This window comes from Ranitomeya imitator, chromosome 4 (assembly GCF_032444005.1).
Source record: "Ranitomeya imitator isolate aRanImi1 chromosome 4, aRanImi1.pri, whole genome shotgun sequence".
Lineage (NCBI taxonomy): Eukaryota > Metazoa > Chordata > Amphibia > Anura > Dendrobatidae > Ranitomeya > Ranitomeya imitator.
The window spans coordinates 99878825-99906609 of record NC_091285.1 but is presented as its reverse complement, the minus strand read 5'-3'; the positions used below and the strand labels follow the sequence as shown (position 1 = coordinate 99906609).

The window sequence follows — 27785 nt, the reverse complement described above, 5'->3', positions numbered from 1 at the left end:
CTATTGCCATCTGGTGGAGCTTGCACAGACCTGCATTCAGGGCCGGTGTCAGCACCTGGCATACCCGGGCAAGTGCCGGGGCCCTGGTGAGACAGGGGAGCCCATTCAGAGCCGGTGTTAGGGGCAGGCAGCTGCCAAGGGTCCCGTTCCCCCAGGGGCCCTCAGCTAGCAGCACATCACGCAGCCGCTGTGGGGCCTCTGTGAGGCAGGGGGGCCCGCCTGTCACCAGCGCCAACTCCTCCGCTGCCACATTGAACTATACCAGCGTCTGCCGGTAAAGTTCACAGCAAATGATGGAGGAGAGAGTGTCACCTGATGCTCCCTCTCCCATCATTCCCCACTCTGACACTGCCGCTGCAAGTGCGCGATGACGTCATTGCGCACTAGCTGTGTGTCAGGCAGTGCAGCGGCAGCCGCCGAGACCGGAGCAGGGAGCAGCGCGGGCACTTTGAGAGGTGAGGAGTGTTTTTTTGTACCTATAACAGTGAGTACTGGACTATGGGCCATTCTTGGGGGGAGGGAGGCTGTGCTGTATACATGTCTGTGCTATATACTATATGTCTGTGCTATAGACTACATGGCTGTATTATATACTATGTGGGCTGTGCTATATACTATATGGGCTGTTATATGCTATGTGGGCTGTGCTATATACTACATGGCTGTTCTAAATACTACGTGGGCCGTGTTATATACTAAGTGGCTGTGCTATATACTATATGGGCTGTTATATGCTACGTGGGCTGTGCTGTATACTACATGACTGTTCTATATACTACGTGGGCCATGTTATATACTATGTGGCTGTGCTATATACTATAAGGGCTGTTATATGCTACGTGGGCTGTGCTATATACTACGTGGCTGTGTTATGTGCTATGTGGGCTGTTATATACTATATGGCTGTGTTATATGCTATGTGGCTGTGTTATATACTACGTGGGCTGTGTTATATACTACATGGCTGTGTTATATCATGAATCATGGTATGTGTTAAAGGGGGGGGCCACTGAGATTCTTTCGCCTGGGGCCCTTAAAAACCTGGAGCCGGCCCTGCCTGCATTGCAGCTGCATGACAGATGTGTTGTGCTAGGTGACACAAGCAGCAGTTATACCTACTTCTATAACAGCTGACCAGCTCTCACTCACCCCGACTGTGGTGGGTAAACTATTGTAGTTTCTCCTGCTGGAAACCTATTTGTGAAAACTTGGAATGGTGACAGAGGAGGAAGAAGCAGAAGATGGGGTTGATGGGACCGTGTGTGGTTGGCAATGTCTGCTAGTCTGTATTTTAGTGCAGTGAGATTCCCACACTAAGGCATGTTGATCATGCATGGGCCTGTTCATTATTATTGCAATTTTTGCCTCTACTGAGTGTTTTTTGCAAATTTGACAGATAACGCGTGTTGGGTCATCCTTTTGTGGTCTCAAAAAACACCCAGACAAGTCAACCCTTGCCACCCCTGTGAACTTGCACACTCACAAATGGTGCTGGCCACAGCCAGAGGGGCAGTGTTTGTCAGGGTTGCATCACATCGTGTCTGTGCAGGAAGCCACAATGGAACCTCCTCATCAATCTCCTTCTCCACCTCCTTTGCTGAGCTACTAAGCTCTGTATCTCTGGCTTCACACCAAATGGGATCTACAACCTCATGGTCAGCCTCTCTGTTGTCACACTCCTCACCCTGAGAGTCACATTCCTCTTCCTGCCCTGATACCACAGTGCAGTCCACATGCGCCTCTGGTATTTGAGTCTCATCAGGATCACCTCAACTCTTGGTGGTTAAAATCTGGTGATGAGGGTCTGGCTTCTGCTCAGACCCTACTTCGTCCGGCCCTGGATCCAACATGAAAAAATGTTGGCCATCTGTGCAGATGCTTTCCTCCTTTGTGTTCTGTGATTGTTCAGAGCAGACCTCTGATGCCCATGGAATAGAATGTGTGAACAGCTGTGCAGAATGGTCCATCTGAGGTTCCCCATAGTCAATTGGGTGTTTGGAAATTTTTGACATTGGGGGAAACAGAGGTGGTTGGGGTGCCACCTCTGAGGATTGTACTGTGTGTTAAGGTGGAGGATGAGGAGGAAAGGCCACTTGATGCAGTGCTTGCCATCCACTGGGGCACATGATTTTTTCTGAGCCTCATCTACAAGGCGTACTGCTGTGTGGCTGCTAAAGAAAGAGTCGAGACGCCCAGTCAGTAACAGATGTTGTCATTGGTCTTTGGATAGGGTGAGACAGTGTTTGTTCATTTAAGTTGTCATTCACATTAATACCCAACCCATGTATACGTCGAACACCAAGCCTATTCCCCCTTCCACTATGACCTTGCTTTTTCCCACTCATTTTGTAAGTAGCCTTCCCCTCTTGTAGCCTGCTGTTTCACAACCTTAGGCCCACAGCTGTCAATCACCTGTTACTAAATGAACAATCACTATTTATTTTCTTAGATAGTGCACCTGAACAACACTGTTATGCCTAACGATTATTTTTTTGCCACTGAAACACTGCAAATCACAAATGATTTGGAGTAGTTAATTGGGCTTCATGGCTGCACCACTATATTAGGCCTAACAATTTTTACATGGAAATCTGGCCTTCTGATCTGCCACTGAAACACAATTTTAGCACAAACAATTTTGAGTAGCTAATTGGGCCTCGTAGCTACAAAACAATATTAGGCCTAACTATTTGTGCGTGGAAATCTGGCTTTCTGATTTGTCTCTGAAACACAGTTTTTTTAACAAATGATTTGGAGTTGCTAATTGGGCATAATGGCTGCACCACAATATTAGGCCTAATGATTTCTACATGGAAATCTGGCCTTCTGATTTGCCATTGAAAAACATTTTTATCACAAACGGTTTGAATTTCCTAATTGGCCCTCCACGTTGCATCCCAATATTAGACATAACGATATTTAAATAGAAATCTGACCTTCTTATTTGCCACTGAAGCACAGTTTTATCACAAATGATGTGGAGTAGAAATTGGGGCCTTTGGAAAGTGCCACACAGTTTTTGTACAATCTAGTTCGATGTTGGAAGATCGATTTCACACAGGACAGGATCCTATCTAGTTAACTGACAAGTTCACTTTCAGCAATAGCACTAGTGCAGGAACAACTTCTCTGCACTGTGACACTGAAAAAAAGGCACCAGCAAAATAAGATGTCCGCTTTTTATATGGCTAGGACATGTGACTTTGGCAGCAAATCACAGAAGACCGTATGTCATGATTTTGTGGATGGTTTCTGAGCCCTGATTGGCTGCTGCAATCGACACGCATAAATTTAAGGGGGAAAAAAGGGCCCACTGCTCCTCTAACCTCTCCACGCGCTCTTCTAACCTCTTCATACACCCCTCTCCTCATCAAACATGTTCCCCCATCCCACTCGCTCATCATACAGCACCATGATGATTTACCGAACTGTGACCGAATTTTGCCTACTTTGAGTAAAAATGCTTCTGAACGCGAACACGAATCCGAATGTGCTACGTTCATGACGAATTTGAGATTGGCGAACATTTTCCGAACAAGTTCTCTCATCTCTACTCTTTAACCAATTCAAAACAATTGATTTTACCTTCTGTAGTCAAGGTCAGAATCCACCAAGCAGCATTTATTCCAATCAACACTGACTAGAAAATTTATCATCAATATTATCAATAAATGTAAGATTACATTATTGAAACATTAACAATTATATGCAAACACAATATATTCAGCCATATAGTAAAAAGAAATTCATGTCCCATAAAAATAGAAGCAGGGTGTGGTAGGAGTGGGGTGATAAGTGAGTTGTCTAAATATTTATACAATCAATATATTTCCTATGGATTCTAAATATGCAGTGGTCCAAGGAGGAGGCTCCCCATCGGCGGAATTCTGCCGCCCCCACACTGAGATTCTTCCATTCTCAAATTGACAGCCGACTCAGAGAAAGTGCTGCACGTCGGTTCCCAAGGATGTACTAGCATCTTCAGACGCTAGTACCCTTGATCTATGCCCTGACCACTGCCGGCACTTCCGTATCAGTGAAGCACCAGCAGTGTGATCAGGTCACAGGCAGCCTTGCGGTTTGTGGTAAGTGCTCCAGCTCCAGATGGCTGGGTAATGGAGGATCTGAAGACACCAAACTGCCAGAAGGAGAGATGCGGGCTGTGCTGTATACTACTGTATGGGTGGTGCTGTATACTACTGTGTGGGTGGTGCTATATACTACTATGTGGGCTGTGCTATATACTACTATGTGGGCAGTGCTGTATACTACTGTGTGGGCTGTGCTATATACTACTATGTGGGCTGTGCTATTTACTACTATGTGGGCTGTGCTGTATACTACGGTGTGGGCTGTGCTATATACTACTATGTACATAGATCACTCCCATGGGCTGGATGCTGTTCACCGCTTCCTGGGGACCTCCGACCTGGGTGGCCCTCTGTGTGAGCTGATCCTCAAGCTGGTGGAGTATATCCTTACCCACAATTTCTTTGTCTTCACAGACAATTTCTACCTACAGAAGCGCGGCGCAGCCATGGGTGCGGCATGTGCGCCCTCGTACGCCAACCTCTTCCTTGGCTCCTGGGAGCAGGATATCTTTGGCGATGGGGGCCCACCGTCAGCTGCCCATGTGCTGTGCTGGTATCGCTATATCGACGATATTCTGTTCTTGTGGGGGGATCCATTCACCAGCTCGAGGATTTCATGAGGACCCTTAATAATAACATGCAGAATATACGGCTTACATATATCTTTAACAAGGTCACGGTGGACTTCTTGGATATCCGTCTGGAGGTCGATTCTGACCGGCGCATCCAGACGGATGTATTCAGGAAGCCAACCGCTGTTAACTCTTTACTGCATGCTACCTCTGCTCACTATCCAGCTACTGTTAGGGCCATCCCGGCCGGACAGTTCCCCAGGATGCGGCGAATTTTCTCCACCGAGGCTAGATGTGACTCACAGGCGGGCGACCTAAAACAGAGATTCATGGCCCGCGGTTACAGCCGTAGGTCCATCAAAGCTGCCTATGACCACGGAAAACCCCACGAAGTGATCTATTGCACTCCACCACTCGACGTCGTGCTGTGGGTGGCGATGGGCATATCAGATTCATTTCCACCTACAATCATGAATGGGAGAGCATGCGCTAGATCCTCAAAAAACATTGGCCTGTCCTTCAAACTGAACCCTCCCTGTGTGCCGCTCTGGGCAGCTTTCCCCTCATGACTCCGAGAAGGGTATGAATCTTAGTGACGTGTTGGTTAGGAGCCATTACACCCCTGCTTTAACCAATTTCTTTGGTACAGGTGGTCCCCGCCCGGGATGTATTCCGTGTGGGCACTGTCTTGCCTGCGCCAATGTCCTGCGCTGCTCCGAATTCACTTCAAGTGATGGCTCTAGAGTATTTCAGATCAGACAGCGTATAACCTGCGGCACCACTAATGTTATATATTACGCCACCTGTCCATGCCCGAGGATATACGTTGGTCTTACCACCCGTGAACTTAGAGTCCGTGTACGGGAGCATGTGCGGGACATTAGCGCGGCCAGGACAGTGTCCGCATTGATAGATCTAAAAACAATCCCCCCGACACTTTAGGTCACATCACTACTGTAATGAGAAGTTGCTCTCAGTTAGGGGGATTGATGTACTCCATCTGGGCATCAGAGGTGGTGATAACAAAAAACGTCTGGCACAGATCGAAAACCAAATGGATTCTTTTGCTTGACACCATGACCCCTAGAGGTCTTAATGAATCTTTGAGTTTTGCTCCCTACCTTTAGCATGTTGTTTCCTTAGCCTTCTGATCTGTTATCTCCCATCATTGTCCTTCTGGATTAATTCTTCATTTTATTTTTATTTTGTTTTTAAGCCTTTTTTTTCTTTTTTTATTACCAGTAATACTTTTTATCTACGGGTGCTTTTCTGGTCCCCCCCCCCCCACACACTTCCCTGCCATTGGAAAATATGGACGCCCCTTATCAACAAGAACCTGCTGCATATTACCCGCCTGATGTAAATGGATCTCCATATACAATTTTCCTGTGTATTGCTCTGCGGGAGTATACTTCCGTGATGTAAATGGACCTTTATATATATTGCTCTGCAGGACTACTTTATCCTTGTACAGCCTTTATTATGCAATTACACTTTGTATAATGTATGTGGCAATATGCTACCATCTTGTGTGTGGCTGTTACTATCTTTGCAGCATTCCTTCTCCGGTGGCCATGCATATTGTACGTGTGTTTTAATATGGGATAGTCTATATGGGTGAGAGCCTCCTGCCCGTTATCTGTGTTATTCTGCTGGTCTGTGCTGCCTCGGTGCAGCTTTTACTATTCATGACCTTGAGCACAATGTTTATGGTCACATGTTACCATCCCATTTGTGGCCTCTGCTGTCCTTGCAGCATGCTCTCTCCTGTGGCCGTGCGCATCACCCTGTGCTTGAGCGGCTCCGACATGTGGGTGGGCATCTGTGTGCCTTGTGCGCTGTTTCCGGGATGTTTTCCCAGTGCATGCGCACTTGGTCTGATGCCCGGCCTCCATGCTGGACCTGCCCGTCGCAGCGTGCATGCGCCGCTTGTGTCACCGTTATTGGCTGGGATTAGACATGTGACCAGGGTTAGGGGGGTTATTAGAAGGTCCTGGTTGCTCTATTCCACATCCCCTTGAGAAAGCGGCGTAGCAGTGCCGCGAAACGCTCGTCGGGGTCATTTTTCCGGCGGGACTCCCCTCCTCTGCTTCCCTCCTGTTTGGTAAGCCCACTCTTTACATATGCTGTTGCGGTATGGATTATTTACCACTGTTATCCCAGTTCAGCGCATGTGACCGGACTACCGGACACATTATTTATACCTTGGCTTGCTTTGTTATTATTACTCTGCACATGGGGTCTTTTTTCCTCTTTTTGTGTAGCTATTGATTAGCATTGGGGTGGCAGAAGGGTGGTATTTCCCCTTATGTGATTGATTGGAATACGTGTATTTATTGAATTACTGATGTCTGTTATTTATGTTTATATTAATAAAGACTACGTTTGTATATATCTTAACCATATGCTCCTTGTCCTCCTATTTTCATACTACTATGTGGGCAGTGCTGTATACTACTGTGTGGGCTGTGCTATATACTACTGTGTGGGCTGTGCTATATACTACTATGTGGGCTGTGCTATTTACTACTATGTGGGCTGTGCTGTATACTACTATGTGGGCTGTGCTATATACTACTATGTGGGCTGTGCTGTATACTACTATGTGGGCAGTGCTGTATACTACTGTGTGGGCTGTGCTATAAACTACTATGTGGGCTGTACTGTTTACTGCTACGTGGGCTGTACTGTATACTGCTACGTGGGCTGTGCAGTATACTGCTACATGGGCTGTGCAGTATACTGCTACGTGGGCTGTGCTGTATACTGCTACGTGGGCTGTGCTGTATACTGCTACATGGGCTGTGTTGTATACTGGTACGTGGGCTGTGCTGTTTACTACTGTGTGGGCGGTGCTGTTTACTACTATGCGGGCTGTGCTGTATACTACTATGCGGGCTGTGCTGTATACTACCGTGTGGGTTGTGCTGTACACTACTGTGTGGGTGGTGTTGTATACTACTATGCGGGCTGTGCTGTATACTACAAAAGTGAACTGTGCTGTATACTACTATGTGGGCAGGGCTGTATACTACTGTGTTCCTCAGATTTCTCCACCACATGCAACTGCACCCGGGAGGGGATAGGGGCAGAAATTAGGACATAATGGGGGCAGAAGAAATCTGAGCACATTATGGGGGGCAGAAATCAGGACATTATGGGAGCAGAAATCTGAGGACATTATGGGGGCAGAAATCTGAGGACATTATAGGGGGCAGAAATCTGAGGGGGGGGGGGGGCGCCAAACTGATCCTTTGCCCCGGGTGCAGGAAGAGCTATATACACCTCTGTATAAACTACATAATATTTAATCAGAAAAAAAAACACCTATATGACTTCTATTATTTACGCTATTGAAACCAATACAGTATTGGTTCATACTATTCACTGTGGATACAATTAATTTAGGGTTGTTCCTGATAAATTGAAAATGATATCCAAACCCGTAAAACTGAAAACACCTTGAGGTGCAATTTGTAATCTTCATCATGAGATTCAAACTCAAGAATTTAGGTGGACTATTGGACTCAGCAAGTAAAATTCCAATGATGCATACAGTCAGAAATGGCCAGCCTGCCTTTGTGGGAAGGGGGCTAGTGAAGAAAGCATCTGTTTCATGTACCCAGATGTAGCAGAGCTAAACACTATGTTGTAGCATACATTTTTGTTCATTAGTAAATTAATTCATTGAAAAATGTATAGCTGAAAACTATTAAAATTCAACACTGTCTACAATGTGACCATCATATTAAGAAATAAGTATTTATAAAAGTAAAGTAGATTCAAGATACAGTACCTTTTAATATATTTAGGCAGCACAGTCACTCCCAGTAGAAAAAACATCATCACGGAACAAATAATCATTCCTATACCCAAACAAACTGCACGTGTTTCCCCTCTCTTTTGGGCCATGAATAGTTTCTTTCCCATTGTTCTTTCATTTATTTCTTCCTTCAATTACTTTTTTAGTTGTTCAAGGACAAAATGTGATCCTTCTTGTAGCTGTAGAATTCGGAATGTATTGATTACTGCTGCAAGGAAACATAAAACATAGTTACCATATGAATAAATCTATGATGTCACCCCAAGTAAAAATGGGCCTGAAATTACCATTTGGAGTTTGATAAAAATGCCAAAAAAACAGGCGACAGTAAATATGCAGCATGCTTCACTTTATCTTTTGGTAAAAATGGCAGGAATTATGAGGATGCCTCCTATGTAATGCTGTGACTAGTGTTGAGCGATACCTTCCGATATCGGAAAGTATCGGTATCGGATTGGATCGGCCGATATTCAAAAAATATCGGATATCGCCGATACCGATACCCTATCCCAATGCAAGTCAATGGGACCAAAATATCGGAATTAGAATAAACCCTTTCTTTCCTTGTAGGTTCATTCTACATGAAGGAAAACAACTAAGAATAATGCAGGATGTATTTGGGGAGGTGGCGGAGACATTAAAGGCATAGAGGTTTAGCCCAATCAAATAGAATAGCAGGAATTTTAATTTTTTTTTAAAGAAGTTCAGAGTTACAAAGATATTGACTATGTTAAGACTTTTTTTATTTTGTCAGATATTGATGTTTCACTATTCCACGCCCTTCACCTATTTTTTTTTACTTTTCCCACACTTTCATCTTCATTATCATCAGCATCTTTGACATCAACTTCTTCTTCACCTTATTCATCTTCTTCTTCATCTTCTACCTATTTTTTTTTTATTACATTCTTCATATTCATTTTATTCAACTATTATTATTCTTCCTATTTTACTTCTTCATCATATTCTCATTTGTGACAGGCATTCCCGTAGTTGTTATCTATAAAAGTTTGAAGATTACACCTTCCGTTCTGCCTGTCACAAAAGTTACATTTGTCCGCGTTCAGTTTGGCCTGCAGCATCAGGCTTTATCCAGGGGCACCACGAGGAGGAACGGACTCACCCCCATACACTGCTTAGTCTTCTTCTGCATATAATTTAGATAATATATTTTGCTCTGATATTAGGTGTTATGCTTAATGTTCTTCTGCTCTTTGTTCTGCAGCCTCTTGTTCTTCTGCTTCTCGGTCTTCCATGTCGTCGTCTCCAGGGTCGTCGTTTCCAGGGTCGTCGTCGTCATCGGGGTCGTCTCCAGTGTCGTCGTCATCTCAGTGGTTGTCATCTCTGGTGTCGTCATCATCTTAGCGGTGGTCTTCCGGGTCGTCGTCTTTAGGGTCTTGAACTTGGAAATGCAGCAGAAGGTACAAGAAGGCTGAGAAAATGCCGAGAACCAGCTGATGGAACTGGAACTCGGATGGCTACCCAAAGGTCCAAGAGCCAATGGAACTACCGAGGACCAGCTGACGTTACTGGATCCCGGTTACTAAGCAGGAGGTACCCGTGCCTGAAAGCACTACCAAGGACCACCTGACGTTGGTGGAACTCGGATACCCAGAAGGAGGCACCTAAGCCAAAGGCTCTGCCCGGAACCAGCTGACGGTACTGGAACCAGGATGGGGAGCAGAAGGTACAAGAGCAAAAGACACAGCCGAGAACCAGCTGACGGTACTGGAACCCGGATGCGTTGGACAACTGTGCAAGAGCCAATGGCACTACCGAGGACCAGCTGACGGTGCTGGAACACGGTTACAAAGCTGTAGGTACCCGCGCTTAAAAGCACTACCAAGGACCGCCTGGCGTTGGCGGAACTCGGATACCCAGAAGGAGGCACCTAAGCCAAAGGCTCTGCCCGGAACCAGCTGCTCTGCTAGAACCAGGATGTGGACCAGAAGGTCCACAGGAGAGGAGAGAACAGCTAGGCCGTGAGGCTGCCGCAGTTACCGAACACCAACAGTCCTACAGGGGGAGCTTGGCCTACTGGCACTACAGAACCAGCCTTGATGGCCAATTCCCGCAGCCCACATAGGAAGCTCCTAAACTGGAGGCACCATGGAGTTGGCTAACCCGACCGCAACACGATGGGGTAACGTATAGGCGTCTAAGTGACCTTGACACTACCCGGAACCAGCTGACGGTGCTGGACCCAGGCTGGGCACGAGGGAGTACCCGTGACAAAGACACTGCCATGAACCAGCTGACGGTATTGAAACCAGGATGCGTTGCCCAAGTGTGCAAGAGCCAATGGCACCGAGGACCAGCTGACGGTGCTGGAACACGGTTACAAAGCTGTAGGTACCCGCGCTTAAAAGCACTACCAAGGACCGCCTGGCGTTGGCGGAACTCGGATACCCAGAAGGAGGCACCTAAGCCAAAGGCTCTGCCCGGAACCAGCTGACGGTGCTGGAACCAGGATGTGGATCAGAAGGCCCACAGGAGAGGAGAGAACAGCTAGGCCGCGAGGCTGCCGCAGTTACCGAACACCAACAGCCCTACAGGGGGAGCATGGCCTACTGGCACTACAGAACCAGCCTTGATTGCCAATTCCCGCAGCCCACATAGGAAGCTCCTAAACTGGAGGCACCATGGAGTTGGCTAACCCGACCGCAACACGACGGGACAACGTATTGGAGTCTAAGTAACCTTGACACTACCCGGAACCAGCTGACGTTGCTGGACCCAGGCTGGGCACGAGGGAGTACCCGTGACAAAGACACTGCCGAAAACCAGCTGACGGTACTGGAACCCGGATGCGTTGCCCAAGTGTGCAAGAGCCAATGGCACCGAGGACCAGCTGACGGTGCTGGAACACGGTTACAAAGCTGTAGGTACCCGCACTTAAAAGCACTACCAAGGACCGCCTGGCATTGGCGGAACTCGGATACCCAGAAGGAGGCACCTAAGCCAAAGGCTCTGCCCGGAACCAGCTGACGGTGCTGGAACCAGGATGTGGACCAGAAGGCCCACAGGAGAGGAGAGAACAGCTAGGCCGTGAGGCTGCCGCAGTTACCGAACAACAACAGCCCTACAGGGGGAGCTTGGCCTACTGGCACTACAGAACCAGCCTTGATTGCCAATTCCCGCAGCCCACATAGGAAGCTCCTAAACTGGAGGCACCATGGAGTTGGCTAACCCGACCGCAACACGACGGGACAACGTATTGGAGTCTAAGTGACCTTGACACTACCCGGAACCAGCTGATGGTGCTGGACCCAGGCTGGGCACGAGGGAGTACCCGTGACAAAGACACTGCCGAGAACCAGCTGACGGTACTGGAACCCGGATTTGGACCTATTCAAGATTGTCTGCATTAATGCTGCACAAGTAAAAAGTTGCTCTATGAATTTTTCTACTTGCACAAGCTGAATGAAACACATACACAATTTAGCCCATTATACAGTCAAACTGTATTGGAGGCGTGACTTGCCTTTTTATGGACACGCAGCACAGGTGTCAAAATTTACACCTAGGTGCTGGGCGCAGACTATTAAGCGTCGTTATTTGCTGTACAGGAGTCTGCGCTCTTGTGTTTTCCCTTGGCCATGTGCTGTGAGCGCTGCCCGTCTTCTCACCTCATTTTATGTCGGCCGCTGCGGTTAGCGATGGCCAGGGATCCCAGACCCGCAGTGTCTTTTCATAAAGTCACACTGCGGGGCTGGGATTCGTGGCCTTGCGCAGTAAATATGTTCGCCTCTCACTCATGTCCTTACACCTGCTTCAGACTGGGCGGCCTCAGCTGATCCCTTATCGCATGCCGCGGCCGCACAGTCTGAAAAAGGCAAAAGGAGATGAGTGAAGACAGGCGAACATATGCACTGCACATGCCCATCAATCACACCCTCGCAGTCAAAATATATCAGACAACGAGGGTCGCTGAGTCGGCCAGGGCGGACTCACAGGCACAGCCAGCCAACCAATGATGTCAGAAGACGGGCAGCGCTACTCTGGGGGGTGCTGCGTGTCATTTAAAAAGGAAAGTCACCCCTCAGGGACAATGTAATGGTCTCTAATGAGACACATTTTGTACGTGTTGAGTTCCATGTGTGCATGGAGAAAAAGTGAGCCACCTTGTACAAATGCAGCATTACCGCTGTACAAAGTGGCTGTTATACATACAAACGCCTGTGGGGGGGCAGGGTCCCTTTAATTTCAGTTCAGGTGCCTGCGTGGCGTTTGCAGGACACGTTGCCGGCTACACAGCAGGGGAACAGCTGGCGTTGCTGAACCCCACTGACACATTGGCGGGTGTTTTTCTCTGTGCAGCCAGCACTTCCGGGCACCAACTGGCGGTATTAGAGCCCAGGGGCAGCAGGAGGAGGAGAGGAGCAGAGTGTAGGCCGAAGCCTGCACTGTTGGCAGCTTTTGGTCTGTTGTGCCAGCGCTGGACACGTTGCCAGCTACACAGCAGGGGAACAGCTGGCTTTGCTGAACCCCACTGACACATTGGCGGGTGTTTTTCTCTGTGCAGCCAGCACTTCCGGGCACCAACTGGTGGTGTTAGAGCCCAGGGGCAGCAGGAGGAGGAGAGGAGCAGAGTGTAGGCCGAAGCCTGCACTGTTGGCAGCTTTTGGTCTGTTGTGCCAGCGTGGCTTGTGCTGGACACGTTGCCGGCTACACAGCAGGGGAACAGCTGGCGTTGCTGAACCCCACTGACACAATGGCGGGTGTTTTTCTCTGTGCAGCCAGCACTTCCCGGCACCAACTGGTGGTGTTAGAGCCCATGGGCAGCAGGAGGAGGATAGTGTAGGCCGAAGCCTAATTGAACCAATTTCAAAGGTAACCTTTAACCCCCCCTCAGGTGTTACAAAGTACAAGAGCCACACCTTGTGCAGCATTAATGCTGCACAAGTAAAAGGTTGCTCTATCAACTTTGCTCCTTGCACACGCTGAATGAAACACGTACACAATTTAGCCCATTATACAGTCAAACTCTAGTGGAGGCGTGACTTTTCTTTTTAAGGAGACACAGCACAGGTGTCGAAAATAACGCCTTGGTGCTGGGCACAGCCTACTGAGCATTGTTATTTGCTGTACAGGAGTCTGCGCTCTTGTGTTGTCACTTTGCCATGAGCTGTGAGCGCTGCCTGTCTTCTCACCTCATTTCATGTCGGCCGCTGCCCATGCGATGCCCATGAATCCCAGACCCGCAGTGTCTTTTCATAAAGTCACACTGCAGGGCTGGGATTCATGACCTTGCGCAGTAAATATGTTCGCCGCTCACACATGTCCTTACACATGCTTCAGACTGGGCGGCCTCCGCTGATCCCTTATCGCATGCCGCGGCCATGAGGCCGCACAGTCTGAAGAAGGCGGAAGGAGATGAGTGAAGACAGGCGAACATATGCACTGCACATGCCCATCAATCATACCCTCGCAATCAAAATAAATAAGACACCGAGGGGCGTTGTGTCGGGCAGGGCGGACGCACAGGCGCAGCCAGCCAACCAATGACTTCAGTAGTCGGGCAGCGCTACCAAGGGGGGTTCTGCGTGTCATTAAAAACGAAAGTCACACCTCAGCGACAGTGTAATGGTCTCTAATGAGACACATTTTGTACGTGTTGAGTTCCACGAGGGCAAGGAGAAAAAGTTAGCCACCTTGTACAAATGCAGCATTACTGCTGTACAAGGTGGCTGTTATACATAGAAACACCTGGCGGGGGGGCAAATTCCCTTTAATTTCAGTTCAGGTGCCTGCGTGGCGTTTGCAGGACACGTTGCCGGCTACACAGCAGGGGAACAGCTGGCGTTGCGGAACCCCACTGACACATCAGCGAGTGTTTTTTCTGTGTAGACAACACTTCCAGGTGACAACTGACAGTGTTGAAACCCAGGGAATCAAAGAGGAGCGAAGTGTAGGCTGAAGCCTGCACTGGAGGCAAGAAAATCTCTGTTATTGTGCCAGCGTGGCTTGTGCTGGACACGTTGCCGGCTACACAGCAGCGGAACAGCTGGCGTTGCTGAACCCCACTGACACATTGGCTGGTGTTTTTCTCTGTGCAGCTAGCACTTCCGGGCAACAACTGGCGGTGATAGAGCCCAGGGTCTGCAGTAGGAGCAGAGTGTAGGCCGAAGCCTGCACTGGAGCAAGTTGAAAGGGAACCTTTAACCCCAGGCATTTGTTGCTGAAAGAGCCATCTTGTACAGCAGTAATACTGCAAAAGGAAAAAGGTGGCTCTTTAAATTATGCTCCTTGCAAACGCTGAACTACACACTCATATAATGTGTCCCCTCACACCGTTAAACCGTCCCGGAGGTGGGACTTTCCTTTGTAATGTGACACAGCACAGCCGTCATTCCAACCCCCTTGGTGCCGTGCGCCACCTCCTCAGCGTTGTTTGATTCTGTCACGGAGCCCGCGCTGTAATGTTATCCCTTGGCCATGCACACTTAGCGGTGCCCGTCTTCTGACATCATTTAGGTGTCAGGCTGACAGTGCCTGTGCGTCCAAGCTGCCCGAGATCCAACCTTGCCGTGTCATCTAATGTAATCCCACTGCGGGCCTGGGATTCATGGGCATGCGCAGTGCATATCATCGCCTCTCACTCCCCTCCTTCCTGCTTCTTCAGACTGTGCGGCGTCACGGCCGTGGCATGCTATTAGGGATCAGCTGACGCCGCCTAGTCTGAAGAAGCGAGAAGAAGGGGAGTGAGAGGCGAGTATATGCACTGCGCATGGCCATGGATCCCAGGCTCACTGTGGGATCACATTAGATGACACTGCGAGGTGGGATTTCGGGCAGCGTGGACGCAGAGGCGCAGCCAGGCCGACAACAAATTATGTCAGAGGACGGGCAGCGCAAACTGTGCATGGCCAAGGGATAACATAACAGCGCAGGGTCCATGACAGAATCAAACAACGCTAAGGAGGCGGCGCACGGAGCCAAGGGGGTAGGAATGACGACTGTGCTGCGTCACATTACAAAGGAAAGTCCCACCTCCGGGACGGTTTGACGGTGTGAGGGGACACATTACATGAGTGTGTAGTCCAGCGTTTCCAAGGAGCATAATTTAAAAGCCACCTTTTCCTTGTGCAGTATTAGTGCTGCACAAGGTGGCTCTTTCAGTAACAAATGCCTAGGTCGGGGGGGGGACAGGTTCCCTTACATTTTAGTTGTGCCAGCGTGGCGGTCGCATGACACGTTGCCGGATACACAGCAGGGGAGCAGCAGGCGTGACTGAACCTCACTAACACATTGGCGAGGTGTTTGGCTCTGTGCAAACAGCATTTCCGGGCATCAATCAGCAGTGTTGGAGCCCAGGGACAGCAGGAGGAGCAGAGTGTAGCCCGAATCCTGCACTGTAGGCATGTAAATGTCTGTTAGTGTGCCAGCGTGACGGTCGCATGACACGTTGCCGGATACACAGCTGGGGATCAGCTGACGTTACTGAACCCCAATAACAGAGGAGCGACTGTTGACTGTGCAGACAGCACTTCCAGGCACCAACTGGCGGTGTTAGAGCCCAGGGACAGCAGGATGAGCAGATTGGAGGTATTGCCGCACACACAGCTGGGGATCAGCTGACGTTACTGAACCCCAATAACAGAGGAGCGACTGTTGACTGTGCAGACAGCACTTCCAGGCACCAACTGGCGGTATTAGAGCCCAGGGACAGCAGGATGAGCAGATTAGAGGTATTGCCGCACACACAGCTGGGGATCAGCTAACGTTACTGAACCCCAATAACAGAGGAGCGACTGTTGACTGTGCGGACAGCACTTCCAGGCACCAACTGGCAGTGTTAGAGCCCAGGGACAGCACGAGTAGCAGAGGAACAGAGTGTAGGCCGAAGCCTGATTGTAGCAAGTTGAAAGGGAACCTTTAACCCCCCCAAGGTGTTTGTAGTTGAAAAAGCCATCTTGTGCAGCACTAAGGATGCAAAAGGAAAAGGTTGCTCTTTTAATTATGCTCCTTGCAAACACAGAAGTAAACACTTATAAAATGTGTCCCCTGATACCGTAAAACCGTCCCGGAGGTGGGAATTTCCTTCGTAATGGGACGCAGCACAGCTGTCATTCCTATCCCCTTGGTGCCGTGTGCCGCCTCATCAGCATTGTTTTAAGCTGTCACGGAGCCTGCGCTGTTATGTTATCCCTTGGCCATGCATACTTAGCGGTGCCCGTCTTCTGACATCATTTAGGTGTCAGGCTGGCAGTGCCTGTGCGTCCACGCTGCCCGAGATCCCACATCGCAGTGTCGTCTAATGTAATCCCACTGTGGGCCTTGGATCCATGGGCATGCGCAGTGCATATCCTCGCCTCTCACTCCCCTCCTTCCCTCTTCTTCAGACTGTGCGGCGTCACGGCCGTGGCATGCTATTAGGGATCACCTGACGGTGCACAGTCTGAAGAAGGCGGAGGGAGATGAGCGAGAGCCTGAGGGGAAGATATGCACTGCGCATGCCCATGGATCCCAGGCCCGCAGTGTGATTAAATCAGAAGACACTGCGAGGCGGGATCTCGGGCAGTGCGGCCGCACAGGCGCAGCCAGCCTGACACCAAATTATGTCAGAAGACAGGCAGCGCAAATTGGGCATGGCCAAGGGATAACAGAACAGCGCAGGCTCCGTGACAGCTTAAAACAACGCTGGGTAGGAATGACGGTTGTGCTGCGTCACATTACGAAGGAAAGTCCCACCTCCGGGACAGTATAACGGTATCAGTGAACACATTTTATAAGTGTTAAGTTCTGCGTGTGCAAGGAGCTAAACTAAAAGAGCTACCTTTTCCTTGTGCAGCATTACTGCTGCACAAGGTGGCTCTTTCAGTAACAAACGCCGGGGGGGGGGACAGGTTCCCTTACATTTAGGTTGTTGTGACAGTGTGGCGGTCGCAGGACACATTGCCGGCTACACAGCTGGAGATCAGCTGACATTACTGAAACCCAATAACACTGGGTCGTATGTTTTGACTGTGCAGCCTGCACTTCTGAGCCGCAACTGGCGGTATTGTAGCCCAGGAATTGCAGTTCAGGTGGTAGAAAGATGAACACATCAGGAGACCTGGATGACACCCAATTACTTAATCAGGCAGAGGAGTGGCAAATTCCTGCGAGATCCAGGTATGGTTCATTTTCAGAAAAGTAAGCCGGTCAACGTTATCGGAGGATAGTCGCATGCGATGGTCTGTTAGTACACCACCTGCGGCACTAAACACACGTTCCGATAAGACACTAGCCGCAGGGCAAGCCAGCACCTCCAATGCATACTGGCTTAGCTCTGGCCATGTATCCAGCTTAGAGACCCAAAACTTGAACGGGGAAGAGCCGTCTGGGAGTACAGTAAGAGGGCAAGACATGTAGTCTGTCACCATCTGACGGAACCGTTGCCTCCTGCTGACTGGAGCCGCCGGTGATGGTGTAGACATTTGGGGCGGGCACACAAAAGTTTTCCACAGTTGGGCCATACTGGTCTTGCCTTGGGCAGAGGCACTGCTTCTGCTCCCTCTTTGTGCAGAGCCTCCTCCACTGCCTCGACGCACTGAGCTGCTTTGTAAAGCACTAGCAGCACTCCTCTCAGTTGGACTGGAGAAGATGATGGAATTCACCAGTGTGTCGTGGTACTCCCGCATTTTACGCTCCCGGGTCAACACTGGGATGAGGTTTTGGACGTTGTCCCGGTAGCGAGGATCGAGGAGGGTGTACACCCAATAATCAGGCATGTTGAGAATGTGGTCGATGCGGCGGTCGTCTCTCAGGCACTGCAACATGAAATCAACCATGTGCTGCAGACTGCCAACTGGCCCAGAAACTCTGTCCCCTGCTTGAGACATGATCTCTGCCCGCTCTTCATCACCCCACCCTCGCTGTACACACTGACCACTGGACAATTGTGTAACTCCCTCCTCTGGACAGAGCTCTGCCTCCTCCATTGACTCCTCCTCATCCTCCTCACAAAGTGTCCCCTGCCTACCCCTTTGTGAAGAACCACGTGGCGCTGACTGTCCAGAAGCTGAAGGAAAAGGTGACTCCTCATCCTCCACCTCTTCCGCAACATCATCCCTTAACGCTTGCAGTGTTTGTTGAAGCAGGCAGATAAGGGGGACAGTCATGCTGACTAGTGCATCATTTGCACTTGCCATCCGCATGGAATAATCGAAAGGATGCAAAACCTGGCAGACGTCCTTCATAGTGGCCCACTCTGTGGTTGTGAAGTCTGATCGGCGCTGATTGCGACTTCTTTGCGCCTGATGCAGCTGGTACTCCATTACTGCTTGCTGCTGCTCACACAACCGCTCCAACATATGTAACGTGGAATTCCACCTGGTAGGTAGGTCACATATGATGCGATGTTCTGGAAGGCAAAATCGGCGCTGCAGAGCAGCAATGCGGGATCTTGCCAAGCTGGAACGCCGCAAGTGAGCACACTCTAGGCGGGCCTTGTGCAGCAGTGCATCAAGATCCGGATAGTCCCTCAGAAAACTCTGCACAACCAAATTGAGCACATGTGCCAGACATGGGATGTGAGTGAGGTTGCCAAGGGCCAAAGCTGCCACCAGATTTCGGCCATTGTCACACACTACCATGCCTGGCTGGAGATTCGCTGGCACAAACCACACATCGCTCTCCTGCTTGATGGCATTCCAGAGCTCCTGCGCTGTGTGGCTTCGATTCCCCAAAGAAACTAATTTCAAGACAGCCTGTTGACGTTTGGCCACGGCTGTGCTCATGTCGGTTGTAACAGGTAAACGTTCACGGGTCCATGTGGAGGTGGACTGTGACGGCTCCTGCAGCGATGATTCTGAGGAACTTGTGTATGAGGAGGAGTCAATGAGTACAGACTGGATTACTGCAATCCTTGGAGTGGGCAGGACACGTCCTGCACCACTCGCACGATCTGTACCCGGCTCAACAACATTAACCCAATGGGCAGTGAGGGAAAGGTATCGTCCCTGTCCATGTTGACTGGTCCACGCATCGGTGGTGAGGTGGACCTTGCTACTGACGGCGTTCAGTAGCGCGTGTTTTATGTGTCCCTCCACATGCTTGTGCAGGGCAGGGATGGCTTGCCTGCTGAAGTAAAAGCGGCTGGGTACCTTGTACTGTGGGACTGCCAATGCCATCAAGTCACGGAAGCTGTCAGTCTCCACCAGCCTGATTGAGAGCATTTCCAGTGACAGAAGTTTGGCAATGCCTGCATTCAGAGCCTGTGCTCGGGGGTCGTTTGCCGAGAATGCCGGCCTTTTCTCCCATGCCTGTACTACCGATGGCTGTAGACTAGGCTGGTAGTGTGAGGATGACTGGGAACGTGGTGCTGTCGGTGGAATTACACTAGGTCTCTGGACAACAGTGCCAGAGGTTCTTCCATGGCGATCCTGGGAGGAAGCCGAACCAGCTGTGTGTGAGCTGGAGGAAGAGGCAACACGAGCTGAAGAGGTGGTAGCTGCCGCTGTTGGTTGGCCTAGGTCTTCAGTGTGTTTTTGTAACTCCACCGCGTGCCTGGTCCGCACATGTTTCCACATATTTGTGGTATTGAGGTTGCTGACACTTTTCCCTCTTTTGACTTTCTGATGACACAGCTTGCATTTGACAAAACAAATGTCATCTGCAACTGTGTCAAAAAAGGACCAGGCACTGCAAGTCTTGGGAGCGCCCTTTTTGGCTTTTGGAAGAGACAGGCTCCTAACGGGTGCCAAAGTGGAGGCTACAGGCTCCGTAGTCTTCCCCCTCCCTCTCCCTCTTTGGCCCATTCAGGGAATCTCTTCCTCAGAGCTGCTCCCACCACCTTCCTGTTCCTCACGCCACGATGGGTCAAGGACCTCATCATCTCCACTACCTTCTGCCACCAACTGCTCCTCCTGGGTAGTCTCGGCAGCACAGTACGCACCAGAAAGCGGCACCTGAGTTTCATCATCAGATGCGTACTGTGCTGTGGTCACCGGAGGCACTGGCCCACCCGCCTCATCAGAATCAGAGAGACAAAGCTGTTGGGCATCACTGCACACTGCCTCTTCTTCCATTTCTCCAATGCTGCTTGGCTGGCCCCCTGTTTCCAAGCCAAGAGATTCAGAGAACAGAAGTAGAGACAGCCCCAGTCCTGGGCTCTCTGACTGCCTGGCCAATTTGGCAGGTGGTGAAGAGACAGATGGCTGCTCTCCAGTGGTCTGTGCCTGAGAGTATGTGGCACTAATTGAAGTCGATGCCGATGCGTTAGCTGCCATCCATCTGACAATGGCTTTAATTTGATCTTCACGCAGCAGCGGTGCACGGCGCTCTCCGACAAAGCTGCGCATGAAGGACTGTTCCCTGCTGAAACTGGGTGATGATGAGTCACCGGTGCCCGCAGCAGGTACAGAATCGCGTCCTCTCCCTGCTCCTCTCCCTTCTCCGCGCCCTCGCCCACGTGCCTTACTCCCTGCCCTCTTCATCTTGGTTCACAGATAAAGATAAGCAGAAACGTATTAAGGCCTTAGTGTGCTTTATTCCTGAAATGCTCCTCCTAACAGGTGTAAGAAACACTAATTTTCTAAAGTGTGGACTAGACTTTATTAATGACAAAATGTGGCCTACACAAGTGTTAAGTGGTGTTTGGTGAACTTTACTTTTTTGGGGGGGAGCAGATCGGGCTACAGAGCGAGTTTCACTCACACGGAGACCGTGCAGACAGCCGTAAATGGCGCTGCAAGGCCCAAAAACACTCCTCTAGGTTTTCCTATGTAGTGTTTTTCCACAATTTAGCTGGAGACGGGTGGAAAGCCACTAATAGGAAATTTGAGAAAAAATGTGCAGCAGGCTGCACTATGAGCAAAAAAGGACAAGTTTTTTTACGGTATGAGACAGTGACGAACCCTGAGCTGAATACAACCGGCTGTGGCTGCACACAGACTACAGGGCGAGCTGCACTCACACGGAGACCATGCAGACAGCCGTAAACGGCGCTGCAAGGCCCAAAAACACTCCTCTAGATTATCCTATGTAGTGTTTTTCCACAATTTAGCTGGAGATGGGTGGAAAGCCACTAATAGGACATTTGAGAAAAACTGTGCAGCAGGCTGCACTATGAGCAAAAAAGGACAAGTTTTTTTACGGTATGAGACAGTGACGAACCCTGAGCTGAATACAACTGGCTGTGGCTGCACACAGACTACAGGGCGAGCTGCACTCACACGGAGACCGTGCAGACAGCCGTAAACGGCGCTGCAAGGCCCAAAAAACCCCTCTAGGTTATCCTATGTAGTGTTTTTCCACAATTTATCTGGAGACGGGTGGAAAGCCACTAATAGGAAATTTGAGAAAAAATGTGCAGCAGGCTGCACTATGAGCAAAAAAGGACAATGGATAGAACTGTATGAGGCAGTGTGAACCCCCCCTGAGCTGAATACAACCGGCTATGGCTGTACACAGACTACAAAGTGAGCTGCACACACACACACACACACGAGAGACCTTGCAGAACGCTGTTAAAACAGCGCTGCAAGGCAAGAGCAAGGTGAACAGTGTACACAGCGGTTGCTAAATTAGCCTGGGAAAAGCGCAATGAAGCAATTCGCTATCTCAACTGGCCCTCAGTTAGAACACAGCGTCCTGTCCCTAACTGAAATCACAGCAGAGTGAGCGCAAAATGGCGGCAAGCGTTTTTTATAGTGCATCATGACATCATTTCAGCAGCCAATCACAGCCTTGCCAGTAGTTACATGCCCACCATGCTAAACAGGATGTGCCCACACTTCCATTCATTCCTCATTGGCTGCTGCTTGCAGTTCGAATTCTGGGAACTTCCGATTCCGGTATCCGATACGCTTTGAGTATCGGAAATCGGTATCGGAATTCCGATACCACAAATATTGGCAGATACCCGATACTTGCGTATCGGAATGCTCAACACTAGTTCTTAGGGTCATTGTCTTGTTGGAAGTTGAACCTTCGACCAAGTCTGAGGCCAGAGCACTCTGGAAGAGGTTTTCATCCAGGATATCTCTGTACTTGGCTGTATTAACATTTCCTTCAATGACAACCAGTCGTCCTGTCCCTGCAGCTAAAAAATACCCCATAGCATGACGCTGCCACCACCATGTTTCACTGTTTGGATAGTTTTGGGCAGGTGATGACCAGTGCCTGTTTATCTTCATTTATACCGCTTAGAATTGTCACCAAAAAGGTCTATCTTTGTCTCATCAGACCAGAGAATCTTATTTATCATAGTCTGGGAGTCCTTCATGTGATTTTTAGCAAACTATGCGGGCTTTCATATGTCTTGCACTGAAGAGAGGATTCCATTGGGCCACTCTGCCATAAAGGCCTGACTCTTGGAGGGCTGCAGTAATAGTTATCTTTGTGGAACTTTCTCCCATCTCCCTAATGCATCTCTAGAGCTAAGCCACAGTGATCTTGGGATTCTTATTTACCTCTCTCACCAAGGCACTTCTCTCACGATTGCTCAGTTTGGCTGGACGGCCAGGTCTAGGAAGACTTCTGGTGGTCACAAACTTCTTCCATTTAACCCCTTTACCCCCAAGGGTGGTTTGCACGTTAATGACCAGGCCAATTTTTACAATTCTGACCACTGTCCCTTTATGAGGTTATAACTCCGAAACGCTTCAACGGATCTTAGCGATTCTGAGATTGTTTTCTTGTAACATATTGTACTTCATGATAGTGCTAAAATTTCTTCGATATAACTTACGTTTATTTGTGAAAAAAACGGAAATTTGGCGAAAATTTTGAAAATGTCACAATTTTCCAACTTTGAATTTTTATTCTGTTAAACCAGAGAGTTATGTGACACAATATAGTTAATAAATAACATTTCCCACATGTCTACTTTACATCAGCACAATTTTTGAAACAAACTTTTTTTTTTCAAGGAAGTTATAAGGGTTAAAATTTGACCAGCAATTTCTCATTTTTACAACCAAATTTACAAAACCATTTTTTTAGGGACCACCTCACATTTGAAGTCATTTTGAAGGGTCTATATGGCAGAAAATACCCAAAAGCGACACCATTCTAAAAACTGCACCCCTCAAGGTGCTCAAAACCACATTCAAGAAGTTTATTAACCCTTCAGGTGATTCACAGCAGCAGAAGCAACATGGAAGGAAAAAATTAACATTTTACTTTTTAGTCACAAAAATGATCTTTCAGCAATAATCTTTTTAATTTCCCAAGGGTAAAAAGAGAAAATGGACCTCAAAAGTTGTTGTCCAATTTATCCTGAGTACGCTGATACCCCACATGTGAGGGGGAACCACTTTTTTGGCGCATGGCAGGGCTCAGAAGGAAAGGAGCGCCGTTTGACTTTTTCAAGCTAAATTTGGCTGGAATTGAGATCGGACGCCATGTCGCGTTTGGCGACCCCCTGATGTGCCTAAACAGTGGAAACCCCCCACAAGTGACCCTATTTTGGAAACTAGACCCCCTAAGGAACTTATCTAGATGTGTCATGAGCACTTTTATCCCCCAAGTGCTTCACGAAAGTTTATAACGCCCGGGCGTGAAAAAAAAAATCCTATTTTTTCCACAAACATGATCGTTTAGTCCCCAATTTTTTATTTTCTCAAGGGTAAAAGGAGAAATTGGACCCCAAAAGTTGTTGTCCAATTTGTCCTGAGTACGCTGATACCCCATATGTGGGGGGGACCACTGTTTGGGCGCATGGCAGGGCTCAGAAGGAAAGGAGCGCCGTTTGACTTTTTCAAGCTAAATTTGGCTGGAATTGAGATCGGACGCCATGTCGCGTTTGGCGACCCCCTGATGTGCCTAAGCAGTGAAAACCTCCCACAAATGACCCCATTTTGGAAACTAGACCCCCTAAGGAACTTATCTAGATGTGTCATGAGCACTTTTATCCCCCAAGTGCTTCACGAAAGTTTATAACGCCCGGGCGTGAAAAAAAAAAATCCTATTTTTTCCACAAACATGATCGTTTAGTCCCCAATTTTTTATTTTCTCAAGGGTAAAAGGAGAAATTGGACCCCAAAAGTTGTTGTCCAATTTGTCCTGAGTACGCTGATACCCCATATGTGGGGGGGACCACTGTTTGGGCGCATGGCAGGGCTCAGAAGGAAAGGAGCGCCGTTTGACTTTTTCAAGCTAAATTTGGCTGGAATTGAGATCGGACGCCATGTCGCGTTTGGCGACCCCCTGATGTGCCTAAACAGTGGAAACCCCCCACAAATGACCCCATTTTGGAAACTAGACCCCCTAAGGAACTTATCTAGATGTGTCATGAGCACTTTTATCCCCCAAGTTATTCACGAAAGTTTATAACGCCCGGGCGTGAAAAAAAAAATTCCTATTTTTTCCACAAACATGATCGTTTAGTCCCCAATTTTTTATTTTCTCAAGGGTAAAAGGAGAAATTGGACCCCAAAAGTTGTTGTCCAATTTGTCCTGAGTACGCTGATACCCCATATGTGGGGGGGGACCACTGTTTGGGCGCATGGCAGGGCTCAGAAGGAAAGGAGCGCCGTTTGACTTTTTCAAGCTAAATTTGGCTGGAATTGAGATCGGACGCCATGTCGCGTTTGGCGACCCCCTGATGTGCCTAAACAGTGGAAACCCCCCACAAATGACCCCATTTTGGAAACTAGACCCCCTAAGGAACTTATCTAGATGTGTCATGAGCACTTTTATCCCCCAAGTGCTTCACGAAAGTTTATAACGCCCGGGCGTGAAAAAAAAAATTCCTATTTTTTCCACAAACATGATCGTTTAGTCCCCAATTTTTTATTTTCTCAAGGGTAAAAGGAGAAATTGGACCCCAAAAGTTGTTGTCCAATTTGTCCTGAGTACGCTGATACCCCATATGTGGGGGGGGGGACCACTGTTTGGGCGCATGGCAGGGCTCAGAAGGAAAGGAGCGCCGTTTGACTTTTTCAAGCTAACTTTGGCTGGAATTGAGATCGGACGCCATGTCGCGTTTGGCGACCCCCTGATGTGCCTAAACAGTGGAAACCCCCCACAAGTGACCCCATTTTGGAAACTAGACCCCCTAAGGAACTTATCTAGATGTGTCATGAGCACTTTTATCCCCCAAGTGCTTCACGAAAGTTTATAACGCCCGGGCGTGAAAAAAAAAATTCCTATTTTTTTCCACAAACATGATCGTTTAGTCCCCAATTTTTTATTTTCTCAAGGGTAAAAGGAGAAATTGGACCCCAAAAGTTGTTGTCCAATTTGTCCTGAGTACGCTGATACCCCATATTTGGGGGGAACCACTGTTTGGGCGCATGGCAGGGCTCAGAAGGAAAGGAGCGCCGTTTGACTTTTTCAAGCTAACTTTGGCTGGAATTGAGATCGGACGCCATGTCGCGTTTGGAGAGCCAATGATGTGCCTAAACAGTGGAAACCCCCCACAAGTGACCCCATTTTGGAAACTAGACCCTCTAAGGAACTTATCTAGTTGTGTGGTGAGAATTTTGAACCCCCACGTGCTTCACTAAAGTTTATAATGCCCAGGCGTGAAAATAAAAAATCCTATTTTTTCCCACAAAAATGATATTTTAGTCCCCAATTTTTAATTTTCCCAAGGGTACCAGGAGAAATTGGACCCCAAAAGTTGTTGTCCAATTTGTCCTGAGTACGCTGATACCCCATATGTGGGGAGGAACTACTGTTTGGGCACACTTTGGGGCTCGAAAGGGAAGTAGTGACGTTTTGGAATGCAGACTTTGATGGAATGTTCTGCTGGCATCATGTTCCATTTGCAGAGCCCCTGATGTGACTAAACAGTAGAAACCCCCCACAAGTGACCCCATTTTGGAAACTGTACTCCCTAAGGAACTTATCTAGTTGTGTGGTGAGAATTTTGAACCCCCACGTGCTTCACTAAAGTTTATAATGCCCAGGCGTGAAAATAAAAAATCCTATTTTTTCCCACAAAAATGATATTTTAGTCCCCAATTTTTAATTTTTCCAAGGGTACCAGGAGAAATTGGACCCCAAAAGTTGTTGTCCAATTTGTCCTGAGTACGCTGATACCCCATATGTGGGGAGGAACTACTGTTTGGGCACACGTTGGGGCTCGAAAGGGAAGTAGTGACGTTTTGGAATGCAGACTTTGATGGAATGTTCTGCTGGCATCATGTTCCATTTGCAGAGCCCCTGATGTGACTAAACAGTAGAAACCCCCCACAAGTGACCCCATTTTGGAAACTGTACCCCCTAAGGAACTTATCTAGGTGTTTGGTGAGAAATTTGAACCCCCACGTGCTTCACTAAAGTTTATAATGCCCAGGCGTGAAAATAAAAAATCCTATTTTTTCCCACAAAAATGATATTTTAGTCCCCAATTTTTAATTTTCCCAAAGGTAACAGGAGAAATTGGACATCAAAAGTTGTTGTCCAAATTGTCCTGATTACGCTGGTATGCCATATGTGGGAAAAAACTGTTTAGGCACACGTTGGGGCTCGAAAGGGAAGTTGTGACGTTTTGGAATGCAGAAATTGTCTGCGGTCGTCATGTTCCGTTTGCAGAGCCCCTGATGTGCCTAAACAGTAAAAAAAAACCACAAGTGACATCATTTTGGAACCTAGACCCCCCCCAAGGAACTTATCTAGATGTGCCCCCTTTTTGGAACTAATGTACGCTTTCTTGTAAAGTAAATTAGTAGTGCATGGAGGTGTGGTACAATCTGAAGCAATCCTTCATACACAGGCCAGGTTTTTCGGGGCAGGTGTCGCATTGATAAATGGTGTCCTTGCGTATTCCCCTTTTGTAACACACTCGGCACCTTTTTTGCGGCTTACCTTTTCTGCCGGTTGGCGGGACCACCCCCGGAAAATGCTGGCCTGGTACGATACGAGCACCTTCAGTTCCGGAAGTACTGGGGCCCTCTCCTTCCGGAGTACCAAATATCAGGGCCTTAACCACTACCTCCTGGAACTGAAGGTACGACGTATCGGTGTGGCGTGCACATCGTAACAGCAGGAAAGCGTTGAGCATTGCCATTTGTACGATGTGGACGGCCAACTTTTTGTACCACACCTTGGCCTTTCTCAAAGCACTGTATGGTTGGAGGAGTTGATCAGAGAGATCAACCCCCCCCATGCTTTTGTTGTAGCCCAGTACACAGTCCGGTTTGCAGACCTGTGTAGAGGTACCCCGTGCAGTGCTGAGGGCTCTGCCATCACCATGTATGGTGGTCAAGAGAAGGACATCCCTCTTGTCCTTGTACTTGACCACCAGCAGGTGGTCGCTACATTGGGCCTTGCTCTCACCTTTTCTGAGCATCTGCCGAAGTAGCGTCTTTGGGAGGCCTCTCTGATTTTTGCGCACAGTACCGCAGGCTGCGGTACCTCGCG

General features: G+C 48.7%; 1 protein-coding gene across 2 annotated transcripts in view; it reads right to left on the bottom strand.

The window, feature by feature from the left end:
* The window catches only part of KCNMB1 (potassium calcium-activated channel subfamily M regulatory beta subunit 1), a 573325-nt gene that overhangs the window by 392550 nt on the left and 152990 nt on the right, over nucleotides 1–27785 (bottom strand). For both annotated transcript variants that reach the window (XM_069761972.1, XM_069761973.1), the window contains exon 2: nucleotides 8460–8694. In XM_069761972.1, coding sequence (XP_069618073.1) covers nucleotides 8460–8593 — 134 coding nt within the window. In that variant the 5' untranslated portion in view covers nucleotides 8594–8694. The remainder of the gene's footprint in view (nucleotides 1–8459; nucleotides 8695–27785) is intronic.